Source organism: Staurois parvus, unplaced genomic scaffold (assembly GCF_062004578.1).
Source record: "Staurois parvus isolate SC_StPar_1 unplaced genomic scaffold, SC_StPar_1.0 ptg000957l, whole genome shotgun sequence".
NCBI lineage: Eukaryota > Metazoa > Chordata > Amphibia > Anura > Ranidae > Staurois > Staurois parvus.
The window spans coordinates 97,813-122,879 of record NW_028318753.1 but is presented as its reverse complement, the minus strand read 5'-3'; the positions used below and the strand labels follow the sequence as shown (position 1 = coordinate 122,879).

Here is a 25,067-nt window from a genome sequence, read left to right as displayed (position 1 = left end):
AATAATAAAAGAGGACAAACCACTTATCACAGAAGAATGACAATAACAACGCACAGTGAGGCCAAAAAATGTGACCATGCGACTAAAGAGTCATAACATAATATGCATCAAATGGCCATGTGACATAAAACAACTAATAAGTGACCATATAAATACCATAAATAAATGTGGCAAACATATATAGAGTGCAACTAGTATAAAACAGAAAATGGAGATACAAACGCACAGTGAAGCCAAATGAATGTATTACTGTGCAACGTAAAATACAATAACACAATGAAGAAATAAATAACATGTCACTAAAAAAAAATAGCATACATGCGACATAAAGTCCATGTGCAAAAAAGTCCAACAAAAACATCCAAAAAAAAACAAACAACATTGTGGATAAGTAAATGATTAGTGAATCTCACACTGGCTAAAATGCCTCCTCACCTCCGCACCCAGACCCCAAGGGGCCAAAAGGCTTTCAGGACACTCACTGCAGGGGCCCTTTAAGTGGAATCCCAAACGGCGATGTAGGGATGATATCCCCCTCACTGGTGGACCATACTGTTCAGCGGTGGTAATATATCTTTCACCTTTGGACACGGAAATCTGCCAGCGCACAGAACTCCTGCCAGGGGTCCATTTCACCAGAAAAAACAGCCAGCTCACAGCATTCCCAGGGAGACAAGAAAAAAAAAAGCGTTTTTGCATTAGTGTTCAGCTGCGTTTTGTCGTGTTTAGAGGCGTTTTCCAGCCGCGTTTGCAATTTTTTGGTTAAAAAAGTCCAAAAAAACGCCAGTTTGCGGCGTTTTACCACGTTTTGTTGCGTTTTTCAGCGTTAGAGTGTTTTTACAGCTAAAAAACTCCTCTAGTTCTGGGTTTTTTTCCAGCCAAAAAACGTTCATTCCAGTCTATGTGTGTATGGACCCGTAGGATAACATGCTGGGGGGTCTGGGGAGAGCGGATATAGTGAATGCGGGGTCCAGGGAGAGCGGATATAGTGAATGCAGGGTCCTGGGAAACCAGATATAGTGAATGCAGGGTCCGGGGAGAGCAGATATAGTGAATGCAGGGTCTGAGGAGACCAGATATAGTGAATGCGGGGTCCGGGGAGACCAGATATAGTGTATGCAGGGTCCGGGGAGACCGGATATAGTGATTGCAGGGTCCGGGGAGAGCGGATATAGTGAATGCAGGGTCCGGGGAGAGCGGATATAGTGAATGCAGGGTCCGGGGAGAGCGGATATAGTGAATGCAGGGTCCGGGGAGAGCGGATATAGTTAATGCAGGCTCCAGGGAGAGCGGATATAGTGAATGCAGGGTCCGGGGAGAGCGGATATAGTGAATGCAGGGTCCTGGGAGACCAGATATAGTGAATGCAGGGTTCGGGGAGACCGGATATAGTGAATGCAGGGTCCGGGGAGAGCGGATATAGTGAATGCAGGGTCCTGGGAGAGCAGATATAGTGAATGCAGGGTCCGGGGAGACCAGATATAGTGAATGCAGGGTCCAGGGAGACCAGATATAGTGAATGCAGGGTCCAGGGAGAACGGATATAGTGAATGCAGGGTCCAGGGAGACCGGATATAGTGAATGCAGGGTCCGGGGAGAGCGGATATAGTGAATGCAGGCTCCAGGGAGACCAGATATAGTGAATGCGGGGTACGGGGAGACCGGATATAGTGAATGCGGGGTCCGGGGAGAGCGGATATAGTGAATGCAGGGTCTGGGGTTTAGTGATACTTTAATATTGACAAAATGTTTTCCCCAAAGTGTAGCTTTTAATGGTTTCGAGACAAAAAAGTATTGTTTTTTCAAATGGTTTCTCCTTAGTTTCTGTGGATGTCTTTATGCAGTTGACATTAAGTCCTCATACATACGGGATGTTTTTATAACGCTGGTAATGTTAGCTGTGTAAAGTCATGTTAAAAACTTGAGTTTTTCAGCTTTTTTTAGCGTTAATGCATTAGCGTTTAGTGGCTTTTTTCCATGATTAGCGGCGTTTTCCCACATTTTGTTCTGCGTTTTTTAGCCTTTTTTTGGTCAAAAAAAGTCCCAAAACGCTGTTTTCCAGGGTTTTACCGCGTTTTTCAGCATTAGTGTTTTTTTTCAGCTAAAAAACTCCTCTAGAAACCCACTAGTCCTGGGTTTGTTTTCCAGCCAAAAAACGATGCCAGTCTATGTGTGTATGGACACATAGGATAACATGCTGAGGGGTTTACTAGCTGTAGAAAAAGCATCAAAAGCCAAAAACAGCCGCTGTAAAAACGTCCCGTGGGCATGAGGATTCATTTACTGCAGGCACTGCAATTCATTGTGGTGTGCAGTGAGGGATAGTTTACATGAACATTCCACAGAGTTGCGGCTCATTTTTCAGAGTCAACATTTTCTGCTGACTTTGCATTTCTCAGCTTCTACCAAAGCAGGGTGGCAGAATAGACTTGTCAAAAAATGGTCTTAGGCTCTCCTTTGATCTCCATAAGTGACACCCGCACTGCAAGTAATATATAGACCGCTGTTGTTGACTTCCTTCTTCCAATGATAGTTGCTTGATGGCCTCTGGCTTCAACACAATGCTTCTCGGCCTTTTGGCTAAGATCAAGTGTAGTATCTGTTCTTATCAGTGTCCAGTGGGGGTGCTCCCGGTCATTCTAGCTTTGCGGGGATGACTGTTGTATAGTACCCTCACTGGTATGATGGGGGTCTGGAAGGCTAGTACCGGGGGGATGAAAACTGGGATGCCCACAGGTAGCTGGGGCCTGGGAGTAATCCCCCCGAGGAGACCGGAAAGACCCAGTACCTCCTGATTTGGACGGATCTACCTTGTCTGGCCAGGGGTCGGGAAGGCAGAGAGTCCGCAAACCAGTGCCCCCTGAGTAGTCGCCTCAGGGGTGCCACTAGTAACACCTGGGTGTGGGACCCCACTGTGTGAAGATGGCACATGGTCACTGATTTACCACTTTTTCTGCACAGCGCCCTTAGGACCAGGCCTTATGGCTAAGTTCAGGGCAATTTTTGCTACAGGCCTCAGGGCCTGGTCTGTGCACAATTTGGCACGACCACTTTTTTATTTTTTATTTATTTAATTTAACACCTCCCACGTCTTGTCACTTTTTCTTTGCTTATGCGTGTGTTTTCACAGGATGGAGGGTGTGGGTCCTCGGGCCTACCCTGAAGTCTAGGGGGGGGGGATGTGTGGCCTTTTGGTTCCTTCCTCCCCTGATCCCTAGGGGGCTTTCTCTTCGGGAGAGCCCCCTGACCAAGTACTGGGTGTCCGGCTTCGGCTGGACACAAGGGGACCAATTGGGAACCTTGTCCCTGTCAGGAGCTTCATGCCCCGGGGGATCAGGGTAGCGGTCCAAGCCCCTTTAGGGGTAGGACACAAGCACACCCCAAGTGCACTTTTTCGTGTGGTGTTTTGCACTTGCACTTTTTTTGTGATTCACTTACGGGTTTTTTCGTTATAGTTGCACGTTTGCGGACTTAAAAAAAAAAAACTAGAATCAATTCTCCAAAAAGGGGCAGGCAGTCTGGCAGAGGGAAGGACTGGTCACCACCATTGCCTGTGATCTACCTGGAGCTAACCTTTCCTTATTACTGACTCACCATGCCTTGTCCTGCACCGTTAGAGTATATAGTATATTGCCAGCACACCGCATATATTTAAGATAACGGCCAAACCTTTAGAGCAACAAAATGGAGATATCATGCTGATTTGTAGTCCAACTGTATTTCCTACATACCCATAACTGAAGGTCTTCGACCACGTTATTAGGTCCACCTTGCTAGTACCGGATTGGACCCCATTTTGCCTTCAGAACTGACTTAATTCTTCATGGCATAGATTCAACAAGGTGTTGGAAACATTCCTCAGAGATTTTGGTCCATACTGACATGAGTTACTGTTGCCTTTCTATCATCTCGAACCAGTCTACTCATTCTCCTCCATCAACAAGGCATTTTCCTCCACACAACTGCCGCTCACTGGATATTTTCTCTTTTTCGGACCATTCTCTGTAAACCCTAGAGATGGTTGTGCATGAAAATCCCAGTAGATCAGCAGTTTTTGAAATACTAAGACCAGCCTGCCTGGCACCAACAACCATGCCACGTTCAAAGTCACTTAAATCCCCTTTCTTCCTCATTCTGATGCTCGGTTTGAACTTCAGCAAGTCATCTTCACCACGTCTAGATGCCTAAATGCATTGAGTTGCTGCTATGTGATTGGCTGATTAGCGATTTGTGTTACCGAGCAATTGAACAGGTGTACCTAATAAAGTAGCCGATGAGTGTATATTCTGGCTTATGATGTAACCGGTCTCCAGCTGGTAGTTTCTTCAGCACCTGCTTACTTTTTATCATCTCCAGGAATGTGTTATATATGATTTCTTCTGCACTGTGTCCTTGTGTGAAGGCCGCCATCTTGGTAGACACAGGGATCTGCTTCCTTGTATCACAACCTCCAGCAAGGAGAGCAATGAACAGCACAGTGGTGACATCACTGAATCTCATTCCGAATATCCTGAGAGTAGCAGCCAGGGGCAGTAGTGCCTTAGACCTCAAACTGCAGATATACAGCTATGATGTGGTAGGCACAGTACCTAGGCACACATACCAGGAAGTGTAATTATATGTTTCAGGAAGAATTCAAGACAAAAAAGTAGAAGTTTCTGGGTACTGTATGATCACAATTAACATTTATAGATGTTCCTTATGATCACAAAAATTTTTTGAAGAAAGGAAAAAGCTGTATTTTGGTAACAAAAGCTTAATTTACTTAAGGTAACAAAAATTAATTTAGTTCCACTTGAAAGCTGTACTCTGGGCAATTACCACTGCCAGTTGTTCCTTCTGCCTCCTCTGAAGGTTCCCTGGCAATATATTGTACACTGAGTACCATGATGAAGTCAGCACCACTTTCTGCACATACATATTGATTGTAGGGTGCTGTGGTGTTGCCCATGACCTTACAAGAAGACCTCAATAAAATAAAGGGGTGAGCAAATACACTGTTTAATGTTGAAAAATGTAAAGTAATGCACTTGGAGGATAAAAATATGAATGCAAGTTACTCGCTAGGGGCAGAACATCTGGGGGAATCCAAGATGGAAGAAGATCTCGGGGTTCTAGTAGATGACAGACTCAGCGATGGCATGCAATGCCAAGCTGCAGGAAGCAATGCGAACAGAATTTTAGCATGCATAAAAAAGGGAATTTACTCGAGATAAAACTATAATCCTGATACTTTATCAAACTTGGCCACATCTAGAGTATGCTGTCCAGTCCTGGTCACCAGTCCTCAGGAAGGATGTGCTGGAACCGGAGAGAATCCAGAGAAGGGTAACAAAGCTATGGTGATTATTCAGTCTCAGGGGAGTGTAAGAAGACACGGGGTCACTCAATAAAATTGGAGGAGAAGCGGTTTAACCTTAAACTACGTAGGGGGGTTTTCACAGCCAGGGCAGTAAGGCTATGGAACTCACTTCCACAATCGGTGGTGTCAGTGGGATATTTTCAAAAAACTCTTAGATGGGCTTCCTAGTGAACAAAGTTTACAAGGAATATGATTTTTTAATCAGGTTGAACTGGATGGACTGGTGTCTTTTTTTCAACCTTACCAACTATGCAGTGGTGTATTTAGGTTTTGTGCTGCCCTGGACAACACAAAAAATCCAATGTCCACCACCCCACCGGCCGCCACCCACCAGCCCCCCCACCTGCGACCCACCCATCTCTGGGAGAGAAGGGGAGAGACTCACCATCATAGCTCCCCAGAATCCCGACTGCCTTCCCGAAGTCTCACAGCCACTCCCCTGGCTCTCCTCACTCCGCTCCCCCACCTGTCACCCAGCTCCAGTGCCCCTCAGAACCTCCATGGTGTGACGCAGGACAACCAGAGTCCTATCTTCTGGAGGGCTGCGCCGCCCCTCTGAAAAATTCAGCCAAAGGCAAATGCCTTGTTTGCCTCACGGCAACCATGTAACTATGAATGCTTCCAATTCTTCCCGAAGTCTCACAGCCACTCCCCTGGCTCTCCTCACTCCGCTCCCCCACCTGCCACCCAGCCCCAGTGCCCCTCAGAACCTCTTTGGCGTGATGCAGGTAACCAGCGTCCTATCTTCTGGGGGGCTGCACCACCCCCCTGAAAAATTCAGCCAAAGGCAAATGCCTTGTTTGCCTCACAGCAACCATGTAACTATGAATGCTTCCAATTCAAGCCTGTTCTGTAGGAGAACGTGTTGCCCCCATTGAGTATTCACCATAATATTATCTTCTTCATCTCACCAGGAATCATACCTCACTTCTGAAGACCACCTCCGCCTGGCAGGAGAGATCATTAGTGTCATCGGGGCAATTGTACTTTTATTTCTCAAGGTAATCACAGAATTTATTGGCTAACATCTGTTTCTGTATTGGGTTTTCTCAAAGTGTTCTTGTGGCCATAGGTGAGCAGTTGACTGTGGAGGATGAGGGTAATAAGAAATGTGGAAAGATCCTTGGTTTAGCTGCTTTACAATGTGGCACAAGCACAATGAAAGGGCCTTTTCTCCATAGGAAAAGGAACAGTAGGAATTCTAATACATAGAATGGGTAATTATTGTTTTAAAGCAGTATTAAACCCCAAACTAAAAATGTAATATATTACAGCTTTCCAGTCATTAGATGCGGTGGCTGCATTAGTTTTCTTTTTAAGGCTTTTCCTCCTCTGTTTTCACCTGGTTAAACGTACTAGCAAATTTAAATACACTAACAAATTGAAGCCAAACTATAGATCACACTTTATATTCCGTTATAGCAGTTTTTTTTCTTTTATGGATAAAGGTTGTACATGAATAAATATAATCTGACCATTGTAAGCACCACTGCCTGTGTTAAATGTGACTGCTAAAGCTAGCAAAATCCTCTCTTGAATTAAAAGAGGTATAGACTCCAGAGAGAGAGAGATATCATTTCCCCCGGTACAAATCATTAGTAAGACCTCATCTGGAATATGCAGTTCAGTTTTGGGCACCAATTCACAAAAAGAACATTGGGGAACTGGAGAAAGTAAAGAGAAGGACAACCAAACTGATGAGAGGCATGGAGGAGATCAGCTATGAGGAAAGATTAGAGGAACTGAATTTATTCTCTCTTGAGAAGAGGAGATTAAGAGGGGATATGATCAACATGTATAATACATAAGAGGGGATATGATCAACATGTATAATACATAAGGGGGGTATGATCTCCATGTATAATACATAAGGGGGGATATGATCTCCATGTATAATACATAAGGGGGGATATGATCTCCATGTATAATACATAAGGGGGGATATGATCTCCATGTATGACATAAGGGGGGATATGATCACCATGTATAATACATAAGGGGGGGTATGATCTCCATGTATAATACATAAGGGGGGATATGATCACTATGTATAATACATAAGGGGGGATATGATCACCATGTATAATACATAAGGGGGATATGATCACCATGTATAATACATAAGGGGGGGTATGATCTCCATGTATAATACATAAGGGGGGATATGATCTCCATGTATAATACATAAGGGGGATATGATCTCCATGTATAATACATAAGGGGGGGATATGATCTCCATGTATAATACATAAGGGGGGATATGATCTCCATGTATAATACATAAGGGGGGATATGATCACCATGTATAATACATAAGGGGGATATGATCTCCATGTATAATACATAAGGGGGGGATATGATCTCCATGTATAATACATAAGGGGGGATATGATCTCCATGTATAATACATAAGGGGGGATATGATCACCATGTATAATACATAAGGGGGGATATGATCACCATGTATAATACATAAGGGGGATATGATCTCCATGTATAATACATAAGGGGGGAATATGATCACCATGTATAATACATAAGAGGGGATATGATCACCATGTATAATACATAAGGGGGGTATGATCTCCATGTATAATACATAAGGGGGGATATGATCTCCATGTATAATACATAAGGGGGGATATGATCACCATGTATAATACATAAGGGGGGATATGATCACCATGTATAATACATAAGGGGGGATATGATCTCCATGTATAATACATAAGGGGGGATATGATCTCCATGTATAATACATAAGGGGGGAATATGATCACCATGTATAATACATAAGAGGGGTATGATCACCATGTATAATACATAAGAGGGGTATGATCACCATGTATAATACATAAGGGGGGTATGATCTCCATGTATAATACATAAGGGGGGATATGATCTCCATGTATAATACATAAGGGGGGATATGATCTCCATGTATAAATACATAAGGGGGATATGATCTCCATGTATAATACATAAGGGGGGATATGATCTCCATGTATAATACATAAGGGGGATATGATCTCCATGTATAATACATAAGGGGGGATATGATCTCCATGTATAAATACATAAGGGGGATATGATCTCCATGTATAATACATAAGGAGGGATATGATCTCCATGTATAATACATAAGGGGGATATGATCTCCATGTATAATACATAAGGGGGGATATGATCTCCATGTATAATACATAAGGGGATATGATCTCCATGTATAATACATAAGGGGGGATATGATCACCATGTATAATACATAAGGGGGATATGATCTCCATGTATAATACATAAGGGGGATATGATCTCCATGTATAATACATAAGGGGGATATGATCTCCATGTATAATACATAAGGGGGGATATGATCTCCATGTATAATACATAAGGGGGGATATGATCACCATGTATAATACATAAGGGGGGATATGATCTCCATGTATAATACATAAGGGGGGATATGATCTCCATGTATAATACATAAGGGGGGATATGATCTCCATGTATAATACATAAGGGGGGGATATGATCTCCATGTATAATACATAAGGGGGGATATGATCTCCATGTATAATACATAAGGGGGGATATGATCACCATGTATAATACATAAGGGGGATATGATCTCCATGTATAATACATAAGGGGGGATATGATCTCCATGTATAATACATAAGGGGGGATATGATCTCCATGTATAATACATAAGGGGGGATATGATCTCCATGTATAATACATAAGGGGGGATATGATCTCCATGTATAATACATAAGGGGGATATGATCTCCATGTATAATACATAAGGGGGGATATGATCTCCAAGGGAGTTCCAAAGGATGGGAGAGGCTCTAGAGAAGTCCTGGAGGCAAGCGTGGGAGGAGGTGATGAGGGAGCTAGAGAGGAAGATATCTTGGGAGGAGCGGAGAATAGCTACTAAGGTACATTTTCCAGCTGCTGACAATAAGCAGTGGGTGCACAGATCAGGGCACTGCATATTGTCTTTGGTGGACCCTGTGCCAGTTGTTAGAAAATGAAATTACAACGAAGTTCAAAATGATTCTGCTTTAATTTAAACATTTCTCTAAACTCTCTAGATTCCGGATTTGTTTCAGATAAGAGATCCAAGGTACTTCACACAAGCTATTCAAGGAGGACCCTTCACACTTATCATGTAAGAACCACGGGGAAGAATTTTATGTAAGTTAGCCAAAGATGTGAAATGACGATCAGAAGATCTCCCTGCTGAAGGTCTCTCTGTAAACATGTATGGTTGGTTAGACCCACAACTCTCAACCAGAGTTCCTCCACAGGTTGCTAGGTGGTCCCTGAGTTGATTGACTTCCTATTCTATGGTTTCTGAAAGTACCTTTTTTTTCCTAATCGATACACAGTTGTCACATGACCCTGTTCTTTCCCAGTCTGTCTACAGAGAAAAATAAGCAAGAGGCGCTTCTAGTCCTCTGCTACTGGCCATATGTAAAAAAAAAAAAATAAAATAAAAAAGGTAAAAATAAATAATTAACCTCTTGGCGCCGGCTGAACGCAAATGTGCGGCCTCCGGGCCTAGACGCATGTGATGCCTGATGAAGAGGTTCTGCAAGACTCTGAAATGTTGCCTTGCTGTAACTATGTGAAAATTCGGGGCTTTGTCTGCCTGGTGCGACGCGTTTCGCCCAAATGGAAGGTCTAACAATGCAACTCTGGACCGGCCCATGCAGCCACTTTCATCCTCCAAGCCTCATTTTGTCTAAAAAGACAGTGTTCTGAGGTACACTCCCAACACCCCTGAGGTACAATGCACCCTAGCACCCACAGAGCAAAGGCCAGGGCTTTTCTTCAGCGGGAACGCAGTTCCTGCACCTCCAGCACTGAATGTATGTAATGGCAAGGGGTGATAGGGTGTGCTGGAGGGTCTTAGGTTGCTGGCTGCTAAGGGGTCTTTTGTAGTTGGAAGGGATCTATTTTTGTGCAGGGATCTGTTGTTTCTGGGGAGGTCTATTGTTGCTGATGGGGGATATATAGTTGCTGAGGTGGAGGGCTCTTATGTTGCTGGGGTTTGTTGTTGCTGGGAGAGATCTGTTGAAGGAGAGTTCTATTGGTGCTGGCTGCTGGGAGATCTGTTGTTGCTTGGGTGGTATTTTGTTGAGGAGGGTCTATTGTAGCTGGAAGAATCTATTTTTCCTGGGGGGGTCTATTGTTGTTGGGGATCTATTGTTGCTGGTGGAAAATCTATTGCCTTGGGGGAGAGGGGTCTTATGTTGCTGGGGTCTATTGTTGCTGGGAGAGATCTGTTGGGGGAGAGTTCTATTGGTGCTGGCTGCTGGGAGATGTTGTTGCTAGGGTGGTATTTTGTTGAGGAGGGTCTATTGTAGCTGGAAGAGTCTATTTTTCCTGTGGGATCTATTGTTGCTGGGGGGTCTATTGTTACTGATGAGAAATCTATTGCCTTGGGGGAGATGGGTCTTATGTTGCTGGGGTCTATTGTTGCTGGGAAAGATCTGTTGAGGGAGAGTTCTATTGGTGCTGGCTGCTGGGAGATCTGGTGTTGCTAGGGTGGTATTTTGTTGAGGAGGGTCTATTGTAGCTGGGAGTGTCTATTTTTCCTGGGGGGATCTATTTTTGCTGGTGGGAAATCTATTGTTCCTGGGGGAGAGGGGTCTTATGTTGCTGAGGTGGGGGTGGTCAATTGTTGCTAGGAGGGATCTACTGTTGAAAGAGAGGTCTATTGATGTTGGCTGTTGTTGCTGCTGGGGGGATATTATTGCTGGGGTGGTATTTTGTTGTGGGGGGTCCATTGTTGGTGGGGGAGTCTACTGTTGTGTGTGTGGGGGGGTCTATTGTTGGGGGATCTTTTGTGGCTGGGGGGGATTTTCTATTGTTGCTGTCTGCAGGGTATCTATCTTACTGCTTTTCTTGTTATTTAAAAAAAATACTTAGCACCACAAAATGATACTTGGTTCTGTATTTTCAGAAAGGAGTGGTACTGTTAGGTGGGTAGGGGGTGGAACCAAGGGACGGTGCTCAGAGGTGGGTAGGGGGTGGAACCAAGGGACGGTGCTCAGAGGTGGGTAGGGGGTGGAACCAAGGGACAGAGGTGGGTAGGCGGTGGAATCAAGGGACGGTGCTCAGAGGTGGGTAGGGGGTGGAACCAAAGGACGGTGCTCAGAGGTGGGTAGGCGGTGGAAACAAGGGACGGTGCTCAGAGGTGGGTAGGGGGTGGAACCAAGGGACGGTGCTCAGAGGTGGGTAGGGGGTGGAACCAAGGGACGGTGCTCAGAGGTGGGTAGGCGGTGGAACCAAGGGACGGTGCTCAGAGGTGGGTAGGCGGTGGAATCAAGGGACGGTGCTCAGAGGTGGGTAGGGGGTAGAACCAGAAAAAGCGGAGTTCCTGAACCTATTCTCTGAGAAAAAAAGCCCTGACAAAGGCTATGCCACGTGACGATATGTGGTCACGTGACCATAAATAAAGTATCAAAAAAGGTCTAGAAACTGAAATAGCAATGTTGGCAGTGCCATTGGGCTGTTTTTCTGTGCTTAGCTTTTCCAACTACTTTAAATAAACCTAAAGGTACATTTTTTCATGTTTATTTCTTGGTTTGGATATTTCTTTTGTCTATATGTGCAAAGCAACTAAAATATTGTCTGCCAACAGAATCATCTTCCCTTGTTTTGTGCTTGCGACCCTCGTTCTCCGAGTGACTGACACGGGTGGAGAGGTGGTGCCGATGTCCATATTACTTGTGCTGGGCTGGTGCTACGTCATGTATTTTGCACGTGGATTCCAAATGCTGGGACCGTTCACCATCATGATCCATAAAGTAAGTTGGCTTGAGAATAGGGCAGTAAGCTTTGGGTTGGACATGCACAACCTGATAGGACCCAATAATGTGAATGGTTTGATGTAGAGAATGCTGTGTTGTATTGTGAATTACATAGTTAGTCTGGCTGAAAAAAGACAAAATTCCATCCAGTTCAACCATAGAAGAAAAAAAAAAGTTATAATCCTACACTCACAGTTGATCCAGAGGAAGGCAAAGAAAAACCCAGCAAAGCACGATCCAATTTGCTCCTGCAGGGAAAAAAAATTCCTTCCTGTTTCCCCGAGAGGCAATCGGATATTCCCTGGATCAACTTTACCTATAAATGTTATATCCAGTTATATTCTGTGTATCTAAGAAAGAATCCAGGACTTTTTTACAGCAATCCACTGAGCTGGCCAGAACCAACTCTTGAGGGAGTCTATTCCACATTTGATGGAAACATTCTTGTCAAAGCAAATTGTTCCCTTTTTTGTAGAGTTTTCTTTCCAACATATCCATAAAATGAACTAAAGGGAATACAAAGGGGTCCTGATGAGCAAGTCTTTCATTTATTTTTATTTTACCGAGGAACCTACAATCCAAGGTCCATATCGCCAATGCATACACACTCATACTACTGCCAGCCTAGGCAGGAGCCTGTTAACCTACCAGCATGTCTTTGGAGTGTGGGAGGAAACAGGAGTACCGGGAGGAAACCCAGACAAGTACAGAAAAAATATGCAAACCCCATGCAGATAGTCCTGGGGGGGATTCAAACCGAGAATCACTGCTGCACGGCAATTTTCAATGTTGGAAGTATACCTGCTATTTCCCCTACCAGTATTAAATAGCAGAGTTAAGGCCTGTGTCAATGGGCTTTGGTTGATGAATCAGTTTGAGATACTTCTGAGATCATTCAGAATTCATTGATAGGTGCCTTTGACCTATGGTTGACCTACCTCTGATCTGCATTTTACCTGATTTTCTCCAATCCAATTGACTTGTACAGGAATGCAAAATCTGCTTGTCGCAAATAGAAGCCTATTAACAAAGGCCCTCACATTGGGGATGGGATTATCTATACCTGTAGGACTTGGCTGATGCTGTTAAGAGTTGGGAACATGGGGATACTGTATGTACACTGCTCAAAAAAATTAAAGGAACACTTTTTAATCAGAGTATAGCATCAAGTCGATTACACTCCTGGGATATTGATCTGGTCAGTTAAGTAGCAGAGGAGGGTGTTAATTAGTTTCAGCTGCTTTGGTGTTAATGAAATTAACAACAGGTGCACTAGATGGGCAACAATGAGATGGCCCCCAAAACAGAAATGGTTTTAGAGGTGGAGGCCACTGACATTTTTTTCCCTACTCATCTTTTCTGACTGTTTTTCACTAGTTTTGCATTTGACTAGGGTCAGTGTCACTACTGGTAACATGAGGCCAAACCTGGACCCTACAAAGGTTGCGCAGGCAGTCCAACTCCTCCAGGATGGCACATCAATATGTGCCATTGCCAGGTTTGCTGTGTCTCCCAGCATAGTCTCAAGAGCATGGAGGAGATTCCAGGAGACAGGCAGTTACACTAGGAGAGCTAGACAGGGCTTTAACCCATCAGCAAGACCAGTATCGGCTCCTTTGTGCAAGGAGGAACAGGGTGAGCACTGCCAGAGCCCTATAAAATGATCTCCAGCAGACCACTGGTGTGAATGTCTCTGACCAATCAGAAACAGACTTCATGAGGGTGGCCTGAGGACCCGAAATCCTCTAGTGGGCCCTGTGCTCACTGCCTGGCACCATAGAGCTGGATTGGCATTTGCCATTGAACACCAGAATTGGCAGGTCCACCACTGGCACCTTGTGCTTTTCACAGATGAGAGCAGGTTCACCCTGAGCACATGTGACAGACGTGAAAGGGTCTGGAGAAGCCGTGGAGAATGTTCTGCTGCCTGTAACATCGTTCAGCATGACCGTTTTGGTGGTGGGTCAGTGATGGTCTGGGGAGGCATATCCATGGAGGGACGCACAGACCTCTACAGGCTAGACAATGGCACCCTGACTGCCATTAAGTATCGGGATGAAATCCTTGGACCCATTGTCAAATCTTACGCTGGTGCAGTGGGTCCTGGGTTCCTCCTGGTGCAGTGGGACCTGGGTTCCTCCTGGTGCACGACCATGCCTGGCCTCATGTGGCGAGAGTATGCAGGCAGTTCCTGGAGGATGAAGGAATTGATACCATTGAATGGCCCCCACGCTCACCTGACCTAAATCCAATAGAACACCTCTGGGATATCATGATATCATCCTACGATGCCAGATTGCACCTGACTGTCCAGCTCAGAGATGCCCTGATCCAGATCTGGAAGGAAATCCCCCAGGACATCATCCGTCGTCTCATTAGGAGCCTCCCCCAATGTTGTCACTCATGCATACAAGAACGTGGGGGCCATACAAACTACTGAAGACCATTTTGAGTTGCTGCAATGAAATTTCAGCAAAATGGACTCGCCTGCTGCATCATTTTTTCACTTTGATTTTTGAGGGGTCTTTGATGGAAATGAAAATTATAAACCTACAGAGGACTGAATTCAAACAATGCGGCATCCTTACATTCCTAACACATTACCCCATCCATATCAGTATAGATATCCAGCAGGAGATTTTTCCCCATTGAGATCTGATGTGTTTTCAAAGTGTTCCTTTTAATGTTTTTGAGCAGCGTGTTTTCTACTTGAGGTTAGGCTATTAACAGGGTACAAACTATTAGACCTTAAGGCAGGCATGTCCAAAGTCCGGCCCGCGGGCCAATTACGGCCCGAGGGTCGGTTTAATACGGCCCTCCATGTCAGTGTGTCAGTGTGTCTTATGGAGCGAATATGGAGCAGCCGGTCCGGTATTTCCACCGCGGCCGTGTCAGAATACCGGGCCGGCCGCTCAGCTCTGCAGCGGGACCTTACCTGTTCCTCTATCCAGCGGCGCGCTGTCTTCCCGGCTTCTGTAGTGTGGGCGCTGGGCATGACAGCCGGGTGCCAAGTGCGCATGCGCAAGAAGCGGTGCTTTTTGTGAATGGTAAGGCGGTACCTGGGACACATGACAGATCCCAGAAGCCGCCGGACCAATCACAAAGCGCAAGTGCTTCTCGCTCATGCGCACTGGGCACCCGGCTGTCATGCCGAGTGCCATTACAGAAGCCAGGAAGACAGCGCGCGGCTGGATCGAGGAACAGGTAAGATCAAAGAACAACTGCGGAAGTAAGAGCGGGTACCTGTCAAATTCAGGTACCCGCTCCCCACCTCCCCAAAGGTCAGCAGTCATCTGTACTGTCCGCAGTCTCTGGTCATCCCTGTGCTGTCCGCAGTCTCTGGTCATCCCTGTGCTGTCCGCAGTCTCTGGTCATCTCCTGTACTGTGTCTGCAGTCCATTAGTTCAGAATTTTTTTTTTCCTGTTTTCTGCCTCTAAAACCTAGGTGCGTCTTATGGTCAGGTGCGTCTTATGGTCAGGTGCGTCTTATACGGCGAAAAATACGGTAACTTGGCATAAAATAATTTATTTGCATTTAATTGTAATGGTTCAAAGAATGTTTGGAAAAATGTTCGGCCCTCCACCATGTTCACTTCATCCAATCTGGCCCTCTTTGAAAAAAGTTTGGACACCCCTGCCTTAAGGGGTGTCGTAGTCAAATGACGGGTTTGTTTTAAGTAAGGAGTGAATGAATGCATGGGGATTAGAATGGGGACTAGATTATCTATAACTGTAGGACTATGCTGATGCTATTATAAACACTCAGGTGTTGGGAAACGGGCGATGTGTGTTATCTACTTTAAGTTAGGCCATTGACAACAACTAATAAATTTTAGAGTGTTACTTAACCCAGGACCCTGCATTCACTATATCCGCTCTCTCCGGACCCTGCATTCACTATATCCGCTCTCTCCGGACCCTGCATTCACTATATCCGCTCTCTCCGGACCCTGCATTCACTATATCCGCTCTCTCCGGACCCTGCATTCACTATATCCGCTCTCCCCGGACCCTGCATTCACTATATCTGGTCTCCCCCGACCCTGCATTCACTATATCCGCTCTCCCCGGACCCTGCATTCACTATATCTGGTCTCCCCCGACCCTGCATTCACTATATCTGGTCTCCCCCGACCCTGCATTCACTATATCTGGTCTCCCCCGACCCTGCATTCACTATATCCGCTCTCCCCCGACCCTGCATTCACTATATCTGGTCTCCCCTGACCCTGCATTCACTATATCTGGTCTCCCCTGACCCTGCATTCACTATATCTGGTCTCCCCCGACCCTGCATTCACTATATCCGGACTCCCACAGTACACACAACATGGAAATTAAATTATTTTAGTAAATATAAACTGCTAAATACCTTTTTCTCATCAGCAGTATATAGCAGTCTTGTGACTTCTATTAGTGTCCAGTGGAGCACTGGTTAAAGCTCGAAGGAGGAGTTTTCATTCTCCCCTGATTATCCTGTGAGGCTGCAGGACCCCTGACCCTCTCTCTGGACAGCTCTGATTGGCCCTGTGCTGATCACATGCACCCTTCTAAGAAAAAAAAACTCTCTAGCAATACACACCAAACTGAGCATGTGAAGCTTGCCCCCAAGGCTCTGTTCTACCAGCAAATTGATTGGGGACAGTAAAAGAAGAGGAGGATCAGAGAAGACAGGGTCAAACATCCTTTTTACACAATGCATAGTATTAACCCCTTAGGTTCCACAGTGAGTATACCAAGCATGCTTTACTGCATCTACAGACTGGTTGTACTGTTGTGGGTTTAGGAACACTTTAAGGGATGTTATAGGCAAATGATGGGTTGGCTTTATGTAAGGCATTAATGAAGGAACTGTACCAAAGAGGTAAAAAGGCAGACCAGAGCCACACAACAGGGATGGAGAAGTATAATATCTGACCTTGATACTTGTTGGAAGTCTGATATGTGTACATTGTATTTGGTGTATGAGAAAATCTAACTATTTCGGTTTTTGCAGATGATTTTTGGAGACTTGCTACGGTTTTGCTGGCTAATGGCTGTGGTCATTTTTGGATATGCAACAAGTGAGTAAAGAATTTTGAATATGAATTAGAATTATAAAGGAGATATTACCGCTTAGATAATCTTTGATTTATATATGTAGATAGATGCTGATGAGTCAGCCTCTGGCTTCTTATATGTCTTAGATGCTCCAAGAGTGGGACCTCCCTGCTATCATCCTGCTCCTGTCCTCCTGGGTATTTTGAGTGTTCTTTCCTACCATTGTGTGTCCCAGCTCCTATTGTTACATTTCCATAATATAAAATTTAAAAAATCCATCAGGGATGTTGCGAGCCCCTCATAATGAACCCAACAGGTGTGAAGACCTGTGAACTCACAGATCTCAACTAATCTTAACCTGAGAGTCTCCCAGAGATAGAAGAGACAACCATGTAGATCAGTGATGGCGAGCCTTTTAGAGACCGAGTGCCCAAACTGCAAACCAAAACCCACTTATCGCAAAGTGCCAGCACTGCAATTAAACCTGAATACTGAGGTTTTAGTTTAGAAAAAACAAACCGTACATTAACATCTTTTGTCTAAAAAAAACCCACAATAACAGAGCTTCCACTGACCACCAGCACAGGGGGTGCAAAGTTCGATTGACCATCTGCACAAGGGGACAAAGTTCCACTGACCACCTGCACAAGGGGACAAAGTTCCACTGACCACCTGCCCAAGGAGACAAAGTTCCACTGACCACCTGCCCAAGGAGACAAAGTTCCACTGACCACCTGCACAAGGGGACAAAGTTCCACTGACCACCTGCACAAGGGGACAAAGTTCCACTGACCACCTGCACAAGGGGGCAAAGTTTCACTGACCACCTGCCCAAGGGAACAATGTTCCACTGACCACCTGCCCAAGGAGACAAGGTTCCACTGACCACCTGCACAAGGGGGCAAAGTTCCACTTACCAGCAGCACAAGGGGGCAAAGTTCCACTTATCACCTGCACAAGGGGGCAAAGTTCCACTGATCACCTGCCCAAGGAGACAAAGTTCCACTGACCACCTGCACAAGGGGACAAAGTTCCACTGACCACCTGCACAAGGGGGCAAAGTTTCACTGACCACCTGCCCAAGGGAACAATGTTCCACTGACCACCTGCCCAAGGAGACAAAGTTCCACTGACCACCTGCACAAGGGGGCAAAGTTCCACTTACCAGCAGCACAAGGGGGCAAAGTTCCACTTATCACCTGCACAAGGGGGCAAAGTTCCACTTATCACCTGCACAAGGGGGCAAAGTTCCACTGATCACCAGCACAAGGGGGCAAAGTTCATCTGACCACCTGCACAAGGAGACAAAGTTCCACTGACCACCTGCACAAGTGGGCAAAGTTCCACTTACCAGCAGCACAAGGGGGCAAAGTTCCACTTATCACCTGCACAAGGGGGCAAAGTCCCACTGACCACCTGCACAAGGGGGCAAAGTTCCACTGATCACCAGCACAAGGGGCAAAGTTCATCTGACCACCTGCACAAGGGGGCAAAGTTCCACTGACCACCAGCACAAGGGGCAAAGTTCATCTGACCACCTGCACAAGGGGGCAAAGTTCCACTGACCACCTGCACAAGGGGGCAAAGTTCCACTGACCACCTGCACAAGGGGGCAAAGTTCCACTGACCACCTGCACAAGGGGGCAAAGTTCCACTGACCACCTGCCCAAGGGGGCAAAGTCCCACTGACCACTTGCACAAGGGGGCAAAGTCCCACTGACCACTTGCACAAGGGGGCAAAGTCCCACTGACCACTTGCACAAGGGGGCAAATTCCCACTAATCACCAGCACAAGGGGGCAAAGTTCCACTGACCACCTGCACAAGGGGGCAAAGTCCCACTGACTACCTGCACAAGGGGGCAAAGTCCCACTGACCACCTGCACAAGGGGGCAAAGTTCCACTGATCACCAGCACAAGGGGGCAAAGTTCCACTGATCACCAGCACAAGGGGGCAAAGTTCCACTGATCACCAGCACAAGGGGGCATCTTGTGTTAATAAAAACGAATGCATTAACACTCACAGCTAGTCCAATATATATATCCTTGACCGCGCACTGACTGGCCATGCGAAAGCTTGGATCAGCTCGTGACATCATCTTCTGGCGCACTACTCCTCTCTGAGCATGCACATGGTCCTTATGTGCGCTGTTATCCGATGCTCGGCTGCTGGGACAATGCTGGGGTGACTTGGTTCACGTGCCGACAGAGAGGGCTCAGCGTGCCTGCTGCGGCATGTGTTCCATAGGTTCACCACCGCTGATGTAGATGAATGTTCCAGCATTTACCAAATACTGAAATGTTAGTTTTGTGTAGACTTGCACTATAATTCCACATATTACAACAAATGTGACCAGAGAAACTCAGTTGTATAGCCACAAGTTGTTATAACACTCCAATTCTCCCCACTCCCCTTTGTCCATTATCTGGTGATCCTGGATACAGTAACCGGTGATGATGGAACACCTTCCTTGCTGCCTACTGCCTCACCAATTGGGAGGGGAAATAATTTAACTCAAGCACATGCACATTGGAGTTACATAATCTCGACACCTGGCTCCATTCCCTGAACCTGTAAGATGCTGGTACTGCACATTGTACTGGGGATGCATTGCAATCAATCTACATATTTGCAGAGAAACCCATCTAGTCCCACAGGAGCCAAGGCTTGGCTATGACCACTGCAACCCTTGTTCCCACAATGCGGCATTGAGGCACCAGAATGCACATAAGCCACTATTTTAAAATGTTTATTGATCTTGTTGTATTTTCCTTCTGCCAGCATTTTACGTCATCTTCCAGACAGAAGACCCCAAACAGTTTGGATGGTTCTATGACTACCTCATGACTATTTTCAGCACCTTTGAGTTTTTTCTCAATGTCATCAACGCCCCCACCAACTATGATGTGGACCTTCCATTTATTTTTCATATTATTTATTTTTCCTTCACCATCCTCGCCAACCTCCTGATGCTGAATCTGCTGATCGCCATGATGGGAGACACTCATTGGAGGGTGGCACAGGAGAGGGATGAGCTGTGGAGAGCTCAGGTATCGTAAAGGTTGATAATGGAAGATTTTAAGGCATAGTATACATACTGTATGGGGTTGATTTACTAAAACTGGAGGATGCAAAATTTGCTGCAGCTCTGCATAGAAACCTTAGAAGCTTCCAGGTTTTATGGGCAAAGCCTAATTGAAGCTAGAAGCTGATTGGGTACCATGCACAGCTGCAACAGAGTGCTCCAGTTTTAGTAAATCTCCCACTTCGTGTCTTGTTTTATTATTTTTGAAAATCGAATTGTAGTGTATTGCACAACAAGCAGGGCTGCTGTTAGAAACCACAAGGCCCCATACAGTCAACCTGACAGGGCCCCCTCGAAAAAAAAAAAAAAAAATTTACTATGCTTCAGTTATGAATGGGATTGTTACCAATCACTCATTGTGTTCACTCAGGAAATGAAAGGGCTGGTAAATGTGACATATTTACTGGACCTTTCCCTCGTCTCCATCCTGAAGGATCCTATTGCTTGATAGCAGCTGCGGGTGGGAAGGAGAGGAGGGAAGCCAGCAGCACTGCAGGGGTGGGGGCACACAGGGGGCCTGGGCAGCAGGGGGAAACGTATGGTGCACAGGGAGGGTGATGGGTGCGGTGCTGGCAATTGTTGGAACTGATCCCCTATATGGCTCCCTCTGCAGCAGCTGAAAGCCAGCACGAAGGAGAGGAGAAGAAGCCAGCTTACAGGGGATCAGTTCCAGTAATTGCTGGCTTGGGCCCTGTACAAGAGGACAGGTGGTACCCCCTTACCCACAGCCCTGAAAACAAGTTAATTCGCTGTCGTAGTAAAGACATACCTATATCTCGCCTCTGTTTTTTTATCAGGTTGCTGCAACCGCAGTGATGTTAGAGCGAAAGCTCCCACGTTTCCTCTGGCCTCGATCAGGCATTTGTGGTACAGAATATGGATTAGGAGATCATTGGTACTTACGGTGAGTTGAACATCTGTAGTTGGCTTTTTCTTTTTAACTGTGTTTTGCAGAGATCTCCAGTATGTATTTTAACCTTTTTCTTGTCACTGATTTATCTCATACGGCGGTGGTAGTTGGGGGTTTTACACAAATGAGATGTCAATTTCACAAGCTGGCTGTCAGCTTTCGGGTGGAAGCATTCCAGTGGCTCTCCGCTTGGTTGGTGTCTTCAGGTAGAGGGGAGGGAGACCAGTGATAGTCCATTCACTGATCTCCCTTAGCTAGTAAGAACATGTAAGCGACAATGATTTTGTCACTTAAGATTTCTGCTGTCCCTTTCCCTGTCCACGGTGGCCAGTCAGGAAGTTCTACGTGGAGTTCAGAGGAGACTTTAGGGGTCTAATAGACCAGTGATTGACTCAGTGAAGAGATAGTATAAAAGTAAAAATACACAGCACAGTCAACACGCATCTTCAGACAAGCTTGCATCCAGGAGTCAGAGATCAGTCCTTGAGCTTTGTTTTTGTGATTTGGGGATTTAAACTGGGATAGGGTTAGGGGTCTAAAGGATGCCAAAGAGAACGGATGAACTGAGGACAACTTCCTGGAACTATTTACACTCCTTCACTGCAAATCAGTCTCTATTGGAGAGCTAACCAGCGTATCCTAATGTACCACCCAAAACCCTAAATCAGGGGTGTCCAAACTTTTTTCAAAGAGGGCCAGATTGGATGAAGTGAACATGGTGGAGGGCCGAACATTTTTCCAAACATTCTTTGAACCATTACAATTAAATGCAAATAAATTATTTTATGCCAAGTTACCGTATTTTTCACCGTATAAGACACACCTAGGTTTTAGAGGCAGAAAACAGGAAAAAAAAAATTCTGAACTAATGGACTGCAGACACAGTACAGGAGATGACCAGAGACTGCGGACAGCTCAGGGATGACCAGAGACTGCGGACAGCACAGGGATGACCAGAGACTGCGGACAGCACAGGGATGACCAGAGACTGCGGACAGCACAGGGATGACCAGAGACTGCGGACAGCACAGGGATGACCAGAGACTGCGGACAGCACAGGGATGACCAGAGACTGCGGACAGCACAGGGATGACCAGAGACTGCGGACAGCACAGATGACTGCTGACCTTTGGGGAGGTGGGGAGCGGGTACCTGAATTTGACAGGTACCCGCTCTTACTTCCGCAGTTGTTCTTTGATCTTAACAAAGAAAGAACTTACCTGTTCTTTGATCTTACCTGTTCCTCGATCCAGCCGCGCGCTGTCTTCCCGGCTTCTGTAATGGCGCTCGGCATGACAGCCGGGTGCCCAGTGCGCATGAGCGAGAAGCACTTGCGCTTTGTGATTGGTCCGGCGGCTTCTGGGATCTGTCATGTGTCCCAGGTACCGCCTTACCATTCACAAAAAGTACCGCTTCTTGCGCATGCGCACTTGGCACCCGGCTGTCATGCCCAGCGCCCACACTACAGAAGACGGGAAGACAGCACGCCGCTGGATAGAGGAACAGGTAAGGTCCCGCTGCAGAGCTGAGCGGCCGGCCCGGTATTCTGACACGGCCGCGGTGGAAATACCGGACCGGCCGCTCCATATTCGCTCCATAAGACACACTGACACACTGACATGGAGGGCTGTATTAAACCGACCCTCGGGCCGTAAATGGCCCGCGGGCTGGACTTTGGACATGCCTGCTCTAGATTAACTACTCTTCCTTCACCCAGAAATCTGGAGGTATCCCTGAATAGGGGATCCGGTTACTGCCTCTTTAAGAAATGGATAGTCCCAGATAGGTGGCAAATCTGGTTTCCCACCAAAGTGCTCCTTCCTATCTGCCCAGGGGGTGCAGGGGTACTCTTTTAGCTGGGCTGCTCCTTCCCTGATGTACAGGTGGTCTTCGCTCTGGGGGCAAATGAAGCTCTGAGCTTTCTTCCTTTCCAGCTCCACTGCCTGTAGGTAAGCCCCTCTCTCCATCTGGGCCCCCTCCCCTGCTCTGACATTCAGCCTCACATCTTCTTCTCTGTCTTTCACCCAAACTCTCACCTCCTGCTGAGCAGGCTCACTTACTTTTAAGGTAGTCCTGGCCCCTTGCAAAGCCTCCTGTTGGGGACTGGCCAGGATCTTTCAAGAGTATAAACCAACCACTCCTCAGATCCACCCACTACCTCCAGACCTTCCTCCAAAGCTCTAGAGCAGGGAGAAATTCCTGAGGGGCTGGCCTACAGAGCCTCTCAGCCATGACCACAATTTGCCCTCCTGACTATTACGCCCAGGCTCCTACTCAGCCCTCCTCCCTAACAATCAGGACTTCAGCTCCCCCTAGCTAACTAGGAGGGCACTACAAATTATTATATTTGTGCAGACTTCCACTGGAGAGCCAGGGGTAAAAGGCCACCTGAAATCTGACAGTTGCTACCAAATCAATAGCCTGCTGTACAATCTCCCAGCCACAGGACTTAATAAAGCACAAAAGTATAAAATAAAAGAACCTTGTAGATGTATTGCATTCCTCTTGTCTATGGGGCTCTGTTATTTTGCAAAGTTATGCACTACTAGGGACTGGGAAACTGTGTTCGAATTCAGGCATTTTGGACAGCAGCACTACAAAACATATGAAAAGAGGGTGCACCAGCCTAATGCTTTACCATAGTACACTGTTTATTGATAAATAAAAACAAGTATTATACTCACAAACTAAGTAAAGTCAACAGGAATATCAAAGAGTCAGATACAACAGTCTCCAAATTGACAACACATAACCTACGATCCTGGGAGTCCCCTTTTCTGTCTAATATGTCTTACACGTTTCGAGGGGCAACCCCTCTTCTTCAGAGGCTCTAGCTCTGAAGAAGAGGGGTTACCTCTTGAAACGCAGAGTAAAGCAGGCCATCTTTGGCCAGCTTTACTCTGCAGTCCTTAGATCTATGTGTACTAAAAGAAACCCCCTTTTGGTATTTATTGAGGAAGTATTTGATTATGTAGGTTTTGTTTCCCCATGGAAAAAATTAGGGGTTTCTGCACTCTTTAGTCTTTGTATAAATGTAAGGGGGACTTGTGATTGGGCAGGTGTTGGTGCCAAATTGTACAGTTCACGCCCCACTTCTTCCTGCATAGATCACCCAACTGCCTGCCTTTGTAGCCACCATTTTGGATACACGGCTCCTGGCCAGAGTCCTGCACATGACATCCCCAGACAAAGACCTTAATATTCAGAATAAAGGGATGTCCACACACAGATACATTTTCAGCATTTTACTGCAACTTCACATCTTCCCATGACATTTCACATACTATTAGACTCTTCGGCACAGAAGACCATGTGCAGGGTTAAACAACTGTAACAGTCAGTTCACATCTTTTAATTAAGCCATCTTTCTCCTTGGAAGCACCACAGAGTTGGGACCACATCCCTGTGTATACTAAGCTCACAGCCCTAGGCTTTCATCATTTAATCACAGGACCCACAACTGAGGGTCAGGGGGACAAGGTGCTCCTGTTGGTATACCAGTCTCTTCCTAACATCCCTATAGCATTGCCCAGTCGGGCAAGTTCCAAGGTAACAAACCATACCCAAACCTCCACCATTTATCACATCAGAGGACACTGTCCAGGCCATTAAGCTACAGGACCTACAGAAGAAGGTCAGGGGAGACAGGGCGACTACAGCTATTCCTCCCATGATCTGTACCACCTCGCCTAGCCATTAAGCCCTGCATACGGCCCTTTAGCTCAGCTCAGTTAAGACTTACATCTGGCACGTCTTGAGTGTACCGTTTCCATACCCTGGACTCTCTGGGCCCCACCCACAGTTGGCATTTATATCAGTACTAACTCCACCCATTACACCAAT

The 25,067-nt window shown here is 46.1% G+C and overlaps 1 protein-coding gene, 1 long non-coding RNA gene and 1 pseudogene across 3 annotated transcripts in view; 2 read left to right on the top strand and 1 right to left on the bottom strand.

Moving 5' to 3' along the window:
- Positions 1-25,067, bottom strand: part of LOC149441698 (uncharacterized) — a 96,106-nt gene that overhangs the window by 9,800 nt on the left and 61,239 nt on the right. The gene's annotated exons all lie outside the window — the stretch shown is intronic.
- The window catches only part of LOC149441700 (transient receptor potential cation channel subfamily V member 5-like), a 66,787-nt gene that overhangs the window by 37,880 nt on the left and 3,840 nt on the right, over positions 1-25,067 (top strand). The window contains exons 9-14 of the mRNA XM_089657024.1: positions 6,277-6,363; positions 9,463-9,539; positions 12,021-12,186; positions 17,186-17,252; positions 20,011-20,279; positions 21,112-21,218. Of these exons, the coding sequence (XP_089513150.1) occupies positions 6,277-6,363; positions 9,463-9,539; positions 12,021-12,186; positions 17,186-17,252; positions 20,011-20,279; positions 21,112-21,218 (773 nt within the window). The remainder of the gene's footprint in view (positions 1-6,276; positions 6,364-9,462; positions 9,540-12,020; positions 12,187-17,185; positions 17,253-20,010; positions 20,280-21,111; positions 21,219-25,067) is intronic.
- LOC149441701 (U2 spliceosomal RNA) lies at positions 2,561-2,676 on the top strand (annotated as a pseudogene).